The sequence below is a fragment of the Thalassophryne amazonica genome, chromosome 4 (genome assembly GCF_902500255.1).
Source record: "Thalassophryne amazonica chromosome 4, fThaAma1.1, whole genome shotgun sequence".
In the NCBI taxonomy this organism is placed as follows: domain Eukaryota; kingdom Metazoa; phylum Chordata; class Actinopteri; order Batrachoidiformes; family Batrachoididae; genus Thalassophryne; species Thalassophryne amazonica.
The window spans coordinates 50,929,446-50,942,180 of record NC_047106.1 but is presented as its reverse complement, the minus strand read 5'-3'; the positions used below and the strand labels follow the sequence as shown (position 1 = coordinate 50,942,180).

Here is a 12,735-nt window from a genome sequence, read left to right as displayed (position 1 = left end):
CTGAATACAGGGAGACAATTGGGGGCCTGTTAAGCTATTTTGCCACCAAGAAAAAAAACAACAAACATATTTGAATAATGCGCACATGGCCAAATGTGCCAGCGCTGGTTACATTCTGAACAATTGCGCAACTAAACTATTTACTCATCATGCACATGCCAGACAGGGGCACAAAAGGTGGGGTGACATGGGGGTGGTCTCAGGGGTTAGGAGAAGAGGAAACAGTTGCATTATAGTCAGGGTTAGGAGAAGGGGTTCGGGGTAGGAATAGTAAAATACAGATCTGCGTAACAGAAATGTCATTCATTTCGTGATGGGGTGCCCCCATCAGCTTTTTCATGCCCATGAAAAAACAGTGAAACTGGGTTGCCTCAGTCACACTGTTAAGGCCCCCTGACGCGAGCATGACTTTTGATTCACGCACTTGCATGCCCCTCGTTGTGACGATCTCACCTGCTGTGATCCCAGCTGGATGCCGTGTTTTGTCCCACCGACTGCCACACGCTCTGCGCTGGACGCTGTGTATATAAAATAATTATTTTCCTCCTCAACATATTGCGTTCTGGGTCGTCGCAGTTCTGTGCACAGCTCCAGCAACACTGGCCTTGGTAATCGAAATTGGCTTATGAGCCAATTATTGTCATTTGTAAGTAAATCCTTACATTCCCTGAATATACGCTCATGTCGGATTGCACCATTTGCAAGATCTAACAACACTAACACAGCCATTCTTAATGCCATGTTACACATCACTTTGCGCATCCTTTTATGTCATCCATAAAATTGCAAACACAAGTTGTGTTAATTGCTCATCAGTGTGTTGCTGATTTGCACATCACTCTGATGACTTCTTGTTTTCACACTATTTCCAGTGTTTCAGCATCACCTGTACATGTCGGCAGTGGAAAAATAGCTGTAGAAATGTGCGTACACCAGCCAGGATTTTTGTGTGACGCACCGTGCATTTTCAGTCATTTCACTTTTGATACATCTGAACGTTAGCAGGGAGAAGGAAGTACACTATGTTTGTGTGCTTGTGCACGATTTGTACATGAGTCCCCAGAAGTTAGTCTTCTTTGAGTCACTTAAAAAACAAAAGCATTAAAATGTTAATTATGAATTAACAACTTAATGTAGATGGTATTAAACAGTCCAGGCACCATGAATATTTTATGCTGGTTCCTGTGATGATCTTGTTAAAGTTGTCGATCAGTGATTGTGGTGTTAAAATGCAGTGAAACATCATTCGGCACTGTGAGTGTAAATTGCCATTCTGTTATCTTTTAAGATTTATTTCCACTCTGTAACTCGCAGAAGGACTTTCACCAGTTCTTGATCTATCTATGTAACCCCATATTTTTCAGAGGGATTTCCAGGAAAATAAAATCCTGATCTTGTGTTTGTGATAATAATGTAAGAAATAAGCAACACATAGGCATTGCAGGTGGTTCTGTGAGAAACACCTCCAGCCAAAACTTCCAACCCACTTATGGGAAAGTTTGTTGGAAGTTTTGACTGGTGGTGTAGGTGTTGGACGCCCAGTATATAAACTGGGGTTCAATTTCTGGTGTGTTCTTCAGACTACCTCTTTGTGGCCTTGGATAAGACGCTTCATTTGCATTGTCCCAGTCTACCCAGCTGTAATTTGGTACTGTCCTTGGTTGAAGAAGTAACATGTGATGGCCTGGCGCCCCATGGGTGTTGTAGACTTTCATCCTCTTCACTCTATGGAATCCAGAGAATCCCGTTAGGCCTCAAAGCTAATACAGAATTTATTACTTCTCTTGCTACTTAATATGCTGATAACAGGAAAAAAACAGTGTTCACAAATCTGAATGGCATGTAACACCCTTGATGTATTATAAGGATTTGCAAGGTAGATATTGTTAAAATCGTTTCACCTATAATTTCCACATATTCATTTGGAAGCTGCATTGGTGTGTCCGTTCCTGTTGAGCTGCAAGAGTGACACCTGCTGTTAGGAAAAGGTACTGGTGGAAACAGACAGGAGTACCAGTAGTAGAAAGTTGCTGGCAGTTTAAAAAACAAACAAAAAAAAAGCATATATCTTTTAATTATGCAGCTGAAGTATACTTGTGGAGCTACCAGCAAGTATTCAATCTCAGCTCATTCTCTCTTGATGGCTGTTTCCACCACTGGGAAAAAAAGGATACCCATCACCTTCTTTTCCAACCTCACTAAAAGCTCACCATGAGATGTTGAGTGAATTATGAAATGCTGCGTCATAACTATGAGAAAAGCTGCGATGATTATGGTAAATAGACTGCATTTATGTAGCGCTTTTTCATGTGCATCAGATGCTCAAAGCGCTTTAAAATAATGCCTCACATTCACTCCAGTGTCAGGGTGCTGCCACACAACGTGCACACTACACACCGGGAGCAACTAGGGGATTAAGGACTTTGCCCAAGGGCCCTTCGTGATTTTCTGGTCTGGCTGGGATTTGAACCAAAGATCCTCTGGTCTCAAGCCCAACGCTTAACCACTAGATGGGATTATAAATTGTTGAATCATATTTCTGGGATCAGTTAATAACAGGTTTTGAAACATGCACTGCTATGCTATGTGTTTCTGCATCCTCCTTCTCTACTTAGGTTCCTTATGTAATGATTTGGTTTGTTAAAAAAAATTGTAAACTTGGAAAACTGTTTCCATTTTTTTCAAAGGTTGTTATGGTGGTGAATAAAAATAACCTTTGCCAACACCTTTGACAACACCTTAAAAAAACAAAGAAAGGAAACAAATCAGACCTCTGAGTACAACTTTAAATTATTTTTCAAAAATATGAGGATGTCTGCATTGTCTGGTGAGAGGGTAATAATAAGAACTTATTTTATATACCACTTTCAGGATAAATACATTAGTTCACCTGAGCAGGCACATCAATTCAGGTGCCCTGACACTTGCACGACTTTGAGCCGCGCACTTGCATGCACTTCGTCGTGACAGTCCCACCCGCTGTGTTCCCAGCTGCATGCTTTGTTCCGCTTGACACTGTGCTTTGTGCGCTGGGCGATGCATATATAAAATAATTATTTCGTAGTGGATTAATCATTTTCTCTTAGAGTTGGCTGTTGAAAACACACCTAATCACTTCCGGAATCACAGAGGACCATTTCAGCTGCAACTTCTCTCTCTCTCTCTCTCTCTCTTGTGCGCTGCATGAGGTGGAGAACGTATTTGGAACTGTCTAAAAGGTAATTAATAGTACTGGCTTGGTAAAACAGTTGCATGTTCATTCCTTCTTATGAGCAGCTGTAAAAGTATGTTTATGATAGATTTAACATCTTGTAATCGTTCAGATGAGCTGCGCTGTGTTGCGGTGTGCTGACGCAGTCACTCACACGCAGTTTTTGAGTTGTTTGCAATGTTCACGTAATTAATGCGTGATAAAGATTTTGAACATTTCAAAAAATTTTCTTTGCGCACTTGCACAAAGCTGTGCACAGTTTACAACGGTTTGCGATGAGTTTACTCTCCTGCATGGCAGAGTGCGTGCAAGTGCACGGATCAAAGTCGTGCAAGTGTCAGGGCACCTTTAGTAAAAGTCGTGAAAAGTCACCCCCACACTTCCCCTTCCCCACAGCTCAGTGGATAATGATTGGCTTAACATGGCACACTGCAAAGCACACACTCACTGATCTGAATGTTTTCATTGAGCTCAACATTCCTTCCTCCTGATATTTTGGGGTGATTCTTTTCATCCTCGGACCCTGACGTGCTCAGAGCCTGCAACAGGCTGCCTGGAAGTGGTGCAGAAGGAGCCACAGGCTGTCTGCTTTTAACAAGCTCCGTTCATGTGAAGGCATTGTTATCACTGCAACTCTGCAGTCATATTTACATAGTTATTACTTAAAACAAGTCACCATGACAATAAATTACACTATAATGTAAATCTTGTAATTAATCTGTGGTTCATATGTGCACTGAACTATTGGGGTAGGGGATGTCCATACGGCTCAGCTATTTTAGCTAACTGTAGCTTCATTTATTTTATTATTTGTTTTCTTTCAGCTTTATTTTTAAGTTTCTGCTTGTTTGTCTCTCAAATTTTTAGGTGCATGTGTGGCAGCAGCTTGAAGCAGTGAGGAAAGAAGTCTCTGAGCTGGAGCAGCAGAAGAAATCCATCAGTAAATCATTCAGAACATTAGTGGTCAGATAAGCTCACTACGACTTGTTTCATTTGCACACAGCACAATGACGATAAGTAATTTTGACATTTTTGTAATGTTCTCTTCACAGGACAACAATGATGAGAAGCTGCTTCCTACTGTAAGTTGAGTTTTGACCCATCAAGGCTCAAACTTTATCAGCTTTGTTATTGGATTGTGATTGCATCTTTCAGCAGGAAATCACATTTGGGGCCTTTTTTGAGTCCTTGATTTTATCACACAGCTACCAGAGTACAACCTGGCGCTGCAGAGAGGCAGAGATCTCCGCAGCAGACTGAATCAGCTCCATTCCAAAGAGACTGAACTGGAAGAGGAACATTACAGCCGAGCTCTCAGATTGCCCAACACCACGCACCCTGATGTGGTGAGGACACGTGTGCAGATATTCCAGTGTGTTTGCAGCTGTCTTTGCTGAAGTCCCTCCTCTATTTTCAGCCCGTTGGAGATGAGACCCAGGCAAGGGTTTTGGAACTGGTGGGACACAAACCAGGTGATCAGTATTTTTGTGCTGTAAGATCTGCTGAAGTCTGAATAATCTATTTTTATATTTAAAGGGGTTTGGAATGTGGCATATCTTTATTGTGTAACGCTTTGTGATTGTAAAACTAATAGTATACAAATCTGTTCTGTCCACTTTGTGCAGAGTTTGATTTCAAACCCAAAAGCCATGTGGAACTTGGGGAAACATTAGGACTCATAAGGCAGAGGTGAGGGTGTCTCTGGTCTTTTAGGGCACCAACATTGTTCTAATTTTTTTATTACAACCCTAGTTCCAATGATGTTCGGACGTTGTGTGATATGTAAATAAAAACAGAATACAATGATTTGCAAATCCTCTTCAACCTATATTCAGTTGAATACACCACAAAGACAAGATATTTCATAGATAATTGGCAAAGCTTCTGGGGAAAACCTGGTCTTGTTAGGAGAGACGGCATCCATCCCACTTTGGATGGAGCAGCTCTCATTTCTAGAAATCTGGCCAATTTTCTTAAATCCTCCAAACCGTGACTATCCAGGGTTGGGACCAGGAAGCAGAGTTGTAGTCTTACACACCTCTCTGCAGCTTCTCTCCCCCTGCCATCCCCTCATTACCCCATCCCCGTAGAGACGGTGCCTGCTCCCAGACTACCAATAACCAGCAAAAATCTATTTAAGCATAAAAATTCAAAAAGAAAAAATAATATAGCACCTTCAACTGCACCACAGACTAAAACAGTTAAATGTGGTCTATTAAACATTAGGTCTCTCTCTTCTAAGTCCCTGTTGGTAAATGATATAATAATTGATCAACATATTGATTTATTCTGCCTAACAGAAACCTGGTTACAGCAGGATGAATATGTTAGTTTAAATGAGTCAACACCCCCGAGTCACACTAACTGTCAGAATGCTCGTAGCACGGGCCGGGGTGGAGGATTAGCAGCAATCTTCCATTCCAGCTTATTAATTAATCCAAAACCCAGACAGAGCTTTAATTCATTTGAAAGCTTGTCTCTTAGTCTTGTCCATCCAAATTGGAAGTCCCAAAAAAACAGTTTTATTTGTTATTATCTATCGTCCACCTGGTCGTTACTGTGAGTTTCTCTGTGAATTTTCAGACCTTTTGTCTGACTTAGTGCTTAGCTCAGATAAGATAATTATAGTGGGCGATTTTAACATCCACACAGATGCTGAGAATGACACCCTCAACACTGCATTTAATCTATTATTAGACTCTTGGCTTTGCTCAAAAAGTAAATGAGTCCACCCACCACTTTAATCATATCTTAGATCTTGTTCTGACTTATGGTATGGAAATAGAAGACTTAACAGTATTCCCTGAAAACTCCCTTCTGTCTGATCATTTCTTAATAACATTTACATTTACTCTGATGGACTACCCAGCAGTGGGGAATAAGTTTCATTACACTAGAAGTCTTTCAGAAAGCGCTGTAACTAGGTTTAAGGATATGATTCCTTCTTTATGTTCTCTAATGCCATATACCAACACAGTGCAGAGTAGCTACCTAAACTCTGTAAGGGAGATAGAGTATCTCGTCAATAGTTTTACATCCTCATTGAAGACAACTTTGGATGCTGTAGCTCCTCTGAAAAAGAGAGCTTTAAATCAGAAGTGTCTGACTCCGTGGTATAACTCACAAACTCGTAGCTTAAAGCAGATAACCCGTAAGTTGGAGAGGAAATGGCGTCTCACTAATTTAGAAGATCTTCACTTAGCCTGGAAAAAAGAGTCTGTTGCTCTATAAAAAAGCCCTCCGTAAAGCTAGGACATCTTTCTACTCATCACTAATTGAAGAAAATAAGAACAACCCCAGGTTTCTTTTCAGCACTGTAGCCAGGCTGACAAAGAGTCAGAGCTCTATTGAGCTGAGTATTCCATTAACTTTAACTAGTAATGACTTCATGACTTTCTTTGCTAACAAAATTTTAACTATTAGAGAAAAAATTACTCATAACCATCCCAAAGACGTATCGTTATCTTTGGCTGCTTTCAGTGATGCCGGTATTTGGTTAGACTCTTTCTCTCCGATTGTTCTGTCTGAGTTATTCTCATTAGTTACTTCATCCAAACCATCAACATGTTTATTAGACCCCATTCCTACCAGGCTGCTCAAGGAAGCCCTACCATTATTTAATGCTTCGATCTTAAATATGATCAATCTATCTTTGTTAGTTGGCTATGTACCACAGAGATTAGAGCATGCCATAGGTATTAAAGGCACTGCGCTGCGGTGGTTTGAATCATATTTGTCTAATAGATTACAATTTGTTCATGTAAATGGGGAATCTTCTTCACAGACTAAAGTTAATTATGGAGTTCCACAAGGTTCTGTGCTAGGACCAATTTTATTTACTTTATACATGCTTCCCTTAGGCAGTATTATTAGACGGTATTGCTTAAATTTTCATTGTTACGCAGATGATACCCAGCTTTATCTATCCATGAAGCCAGAGGACACACACCAATTAGCTAAACTGCAGGATTGTCTTACAGACATAAAGACATGGATGACCTCTAATTTCCTGCTTTTAAACTCAGATAAAACTGAAGTTATTGTACTTGGCCCCACAAATCTTAGAAACATGGTGTCTAACCAGATCCTTACTCTGGATGGCATTACCCTGACCTCTAGTAATACTGTGAGAAATCTTGGAGTCATTTTTGATCAGGATATGTCATTCAAAGCGCATATTAAACAAATATGTAGGACTGGTTTTTTGCATTTACGCAATATCTCTAAAATCAGAAAGGTCTTGTCTCAGAGTGATGCTGAAAAACTAATTCATGCATTTATTTCCTCTAGGCTGGACTATTGTAATTCATTATTATCAGGTTGTCCTAAAAGTTCCCTAAAAAGCCTTCAGTTAATTCAAAATGCTGCAGCTAGAGTACTGACGGGGACTAGAAGGAGAGAGCATATCTCACCCATATTGGCCTCTCTTCATTGGCTTCCTGTTAATTCTAGAATAGAATTTAAAATTCTTCTTCTTACTTATAAGGTTTTGAATAATCAGGTCCCATCTTATCTTAGGGACCTCGTAGTACCATATCACCCCAATAGAGCGCTTCGCTCTCAGACTGCAGGCTTACTTGTAGTTCCTAGGGTTTGTAAGAGTAGAATGGGAGGCAGAGCCTTCAGCTTTCAGGCTCCTCTCCTGTGGAACCAGCTCCCAATTCAGATCAGGGAGACAGACACCCTCTCTACTTTTAAGATTAGGCTTAAAACTTTCCTTTTTGCTAAAGCTTATAGTTAGGGCTGGATCAGGTGACCCTGAACCATCCCTTAGTTATGCTGCTATAGACGTAGACTGCTGGGGGGTTCCCATGATGCACTGTTTCTTTCTCTTTTTGCTCTGTATGCACCACTCTGCATTTAATCATTAGTGATCGATCTCTGCTCCCCTCCACAGCATGTCTTTTTCTTGGTTCTCTCCCTCAGCCCCAACCAGTCCCAGCAGAAGACTGCCCCTCCCTGAGCCTGGTTCTGCTGGAGGTTTCTTCCTGTTAAAAGGGAGTTTTTCCTTCCCACTGGAGCCAAGTGCTTGCTCACAGGGGGTCGTTTTGACCGTTGGGGTTTACATAATTATTGTATGGCCTTGCCTTACAATATAAAGCGCCTTGGGGCAACTGTTTGTTGTGATTTGGCGCTATATAAAAAAATTGATTGAAAAAAATTGATTGATTGATATTTAATGTTCAAACTGATAAACTTTATTGTTTTTGTGCAAATATTTTCTCATTTTGAAATGGATGCCTGCAACACGTTTCAAAGAAGCTGGGACGGGCAGCAAAAGACTGGGAAAGTTGATGAATGCTCAAAGAACACCTGCTTGGAACATTCCACAGGTGAACAGGTTAATTGGAAACAGGTGAGTGTCATGATTGGGTATAAAAGGAGCATCTGCAAAAGGCTCAGCCATTCACAAGCAAAGAGGGGGAGAGGATCACCACTTTGTGAACAACAGTGTGGAAAAATAGTCCAGCAGTTTAAGAACAATGTTTCTCAACGTTCAGTTGCAAGGAATTTAGGGATTCCATCATCTACAGTCCATAATATAATCAGTAGATTCAGAGAATCTGGAGAACTTTTTACACATAAGCAGCAACGCTGAAAACCAACACTGAATGCTTGTGACCTTCGATCCCTCAGGCAGAACTGCATTAAAACCAACATCATTGTGTAGGAGATCTTACCGCGTGGGCTCAGGAACACTTTAGAAAACCATTGTCAATTAACACAGTTCGTCGCTACATCTACAGGTGCAAGTTAAAACTCTACCATGCAAAGCGAAAGACATACATCAACAACATCCAGAAACGCCGCCGCCTTCTCTGGGCCTGAGCTCATTTGAAATGGACAGACGCAAAGTGGGAAAGAGTGTTGTGGACTGATGAATCCACATTTCAAATTATTTTTGTAAATCGTGGACGTCGTGTCCTCCAGACAAAAGAGCAAAAAGACCATCTAGATTCTTACCAGCGCAAAGTTCAAAAGCCAGCATCTGTGATGATATGGCGGTGTGTTAGTGCCAATGACATGGGCAACTTACACATCTGTGATGGCACCATCAATGCTGGAAGGTGCATGCAGGTTTTGGAGCAACACATGCTGCCATCCAAGCAACGTCTTTTTCAGTGTGCATTATGAAACATATGACAACTGAGACCCCGGACTTTTGAACAGCTGAAGTCGTGGGAAATGAATGGGAAAGAATTCCACCTACAAAGCTTCAACAATTAGTGTCCTCAGTTCCCAAACACTTGAGTGTTGTTAGAAGGAAAGGTGATGTAGCACAGTGGTAAACATGCCCCTGTCCCAGCTTTTTTGAACTGTGTTGCAGACATCCATTTCAAAATGAACAAATATTTGCACAAAAACAATAGTTTTTCAATAGTTTATCAGTTTGAATATCTTGTCTTTGTGGTGTATTCAATTCAATATAGGTTGAAGAGGATTTGCAAATCATTGCATTCTGTTTTTATTTATATTTTGCACAATGCCTCAACTTCATTGGAATCGGGGTTGTACATGTGCAGGTTTTTTTCACACTGATCTTGATTATGATACATATTTTTTATCAGTTATTTCATCATTTGCTGTTGGCAGGATATGTCTGGATCTTAAAATAAATATACATTAAAGCATTGATAAAATGTCTGCAATAGAGTGGATGATAGGGCCCACAACACAAGCTAAAGAAAAACATTTGCAACTATAAAAAAAATCCCTGCATCAATTCAACAAAAGGGAGTTGCATTAAATTGAAAAAAGCTTGCATACGTAGACAATACAAACATAACCTTAAAAATTTAATTTGACAGTGAGTGTAAACACTTTGTAAAGTTTCACAACATAAACAAAAGTTTCCACCTGGAGGACTTTAACTAACTTCTACTTTTCAGTGCAGTGCAAATAAAATGTGAAAATACACAGTGCAAGTATCCATAGCGCTTCACTTTTTCCACATCTTATGTTATAACCTGATCTCCCTGCGTCAATAAAAACAGTCAGATTCAGTGGAGACTTTCAAGTCCAGACTTAAGACACACTTATTTTCCCTTTCATATGGCTAGCATACTGGTATAGTTTTGTTTTACGCTTTTTACCCTTTTAACTCATTTATTAGTAATTGGAGCGGGCCGCAGCCTCAACTTTACCTAAATTCTGGGTCTTTTAGTGAAGCTTAGGGCTAGGGGCCAGCGATCACCTTAGTATTTCTTCTGTTTTTCTTGTTGATTATTGTCTTTCTGGCCCAAGCAGAGGGTCACCCCTTTGAGTCTAGTCTGCTTGAGGTTTCTTCCTCAGAGGGAGTTTTTCCTTACCACTGTTGCTCTGGTGTTAGTAAGGTTAGACCTTACTTGTGTGAAGCGCCTTGAGGCAACTCTGTTGTGATTTGGCGCTATATAAATTAAAATATATTGAATTGAAATTGGAAAAAAAACCAACCTTATTCCAGAATGGATTAAATACATTTTTCCCCCTCAAAATTCTACTCACAACATCCTATAATGACAGCATGAAAAAAGTTTTTGTTTTTGTTGTTTTTTTTTTTTGTTTGGTAAATTTTTGCTATTTTATTAAAACAAAACAAAAAAAATAAGGTATCAGCTAAGTATTCACACCCTTTGATTAATACTTTGTTGATGCAAATTTGGCAGCAATTACAGCCTGAAGTCTTCTTGAATATGATGCCACAAGCTTGGTGCACCTCTCTTTGGGCAGTTTTGTCCATTCCTCTTTCCAGCACCTCTCAAGCTTCATGAGGTTGGATGGGGAGCGTTGGCGCACAACCATTTTCTGATCTCTCCAGAGATGTTCACTTGGATTCAGGTCTGGGCTCTGGCTGGGACACTCAAGGACATTCACAGAGTTGTCCTGAAGCCACTCCTTTGATATCTTGGCTATGTGCTCAGGGTCATTGTCCTGCTGAAAGATGAACCGTCGCCCCAGTCTGAGGTCAAGAGCGCTCTAGAGCAGGTTTTCATCCAGGGTGTGTCTGTACATTGCTGCATTCATCTTTCCCTCAATCCTGACTAGTCTCCCAGTTCCTGCTGCTGAAAAACATCCCCACAGCATGATGCTGCCACCACCATGCTTCACTGTACGGATGGTGCCTGGTTTCTTCCAAACATGACACCTGGCATTCATGCCAAAGAGTTCAATTTTTGTCTCATCAGACCAGAGAATTTTGTTTCTTAAGGTTTGAGACTCCTTCAGGTTCCTCTTGGCAAACTCCAGGTGGGCTGCCATCTACCTTTTACTAAGGAGTGGCTTCCATCTATGCCACTCCATGCCACAAATCCATGCCACTCTACCATACAGACCTGATTTGTGGATTGCTGCAGGGAGGGATGGTTGCTCTTCTGGAAGGTTCTCTCTCCACAGAGGAATGCTGGAGCTCTGACAGAGTGACCGTCAGGTTCTTGGTCACCTCCCTGACTAAGGCCCTTCTCCCCCGATCACTCAGTTTAGAGGGGCGGTGAGCTCTAAGAAGAGTCCTGGTGGATCTGAATTTCTTCTGTTTACAGATGATGGGGGCCACTGTGGTCATTGGGACCCTCAAAGCAGCAGAAATGTTTCTGTACCCTTCCAAAGATTTGTGCCTCAAGACAATCCTGTGGCTTTTGACTTCCTTTGACTTCATACTTGGTTTGTGCTCTGACGTGTACTGTCAACTGTGGGACTTTATGTGTTGATAGGTGTCTGTCTTTCCAAAACATGCCCAGTCAATTGAAATTACCCCAGGTGGACTCCAGTTAACCCCTTAATGCCCATCGTCGCATATATGCTACAATCTCTGACTCAAATATGCAACTTACCAAATTGACCAGTATGCCTGTTGTCGCAAATTTGCAACATACCATCATTATTATTATAACATTATAACATAAAGTCATTACCAGAATACCCAATATTACTATCTAGTTTTTGTGCATAAGTGAAATTAATAATCCAAACATTATTTACCATCTACTTAAAGGCAAAAACACAAAACATTTTTTTATATACAGCTATATAAATTCGGGCATTAAGGGGTTAAGCTGTAGAAACGTCTCAAGGATGATCAGTGGAAACAGGATGCACCTGAGCTCAATTTTGAGCTTCATGACAAAGGCTGTGAATGCTTACGTACAGGATTTTTTAAAAATATATATTTTTAATAAATTTCTAAAAATCTAAACAAACAAAACTTATTTCACATTGTCATTATGGGGTATTTATTATGTGTAGAATTTTGAGAAAACAAAAGAATTTCATCCAATTTGGAATAAGGTTGTAACATAAAAATGTGGAAAAAGTACAGCGCTGTGAATGCTTTCTGGATGCACCGTAGCTAGAGCAATAGAATAGCTAGAGTTAAAGCAAAATCATGAAATAAATTTATTCACTTCTTCCATCCATGTCGAGATAAAGAGTGGCGCTATGATGCGCTGAACGGTCCGTCAGTTAAGCCCACTTCTTGGTTGGGCCACTGGTCATATGAAAGTCTTTGGAAGGTTATAAACCTCTCACATGTCATCTTAGGCTGAGTTTTA

The 12,735-nt window shown here is 40.5% G+C and overlaps 1 protein-coding gene across 2 annotated transcripts in view; it reads left to right on the top strand.

Annotated features, from left to right (window-relative positions):
* The window catches only part of sars2 (seryl-tRNA synthetase 2, mitochondrial), a 33,242-nt gene that overhangs the window by 2,533 nt on the left and 17,974 nt on the right, over positions 1-12,735 (top strand). Inside the window, exons 2-6 of one of the 2 annotated variants that reach the window (XM_034167873.1) lie at positions 4,079-4,174; positions 4,264-4,293; positions 4,417-4,557; positions 4,629-4,683; positions 4,837-4,900. In XM_034167873.1, coding sequence (XP_034023764.1) covers positions 4,079-4,174; positions 4,264-4,293; positions 4,417-4,557; positions 4,629-4,683; positions 4,837-4,900 — 386 coding nt within the window. The remainder of the gene's footprint in view (positions 1-4,078; positions 4,175-4,263; positions 4,294-4,416; positions 4,558-4,628; positions 4,684-4,836; positions 4,901-12,735) is intronic. The other variant, XM_034167874.1, reaches the window with a different exon arrangement.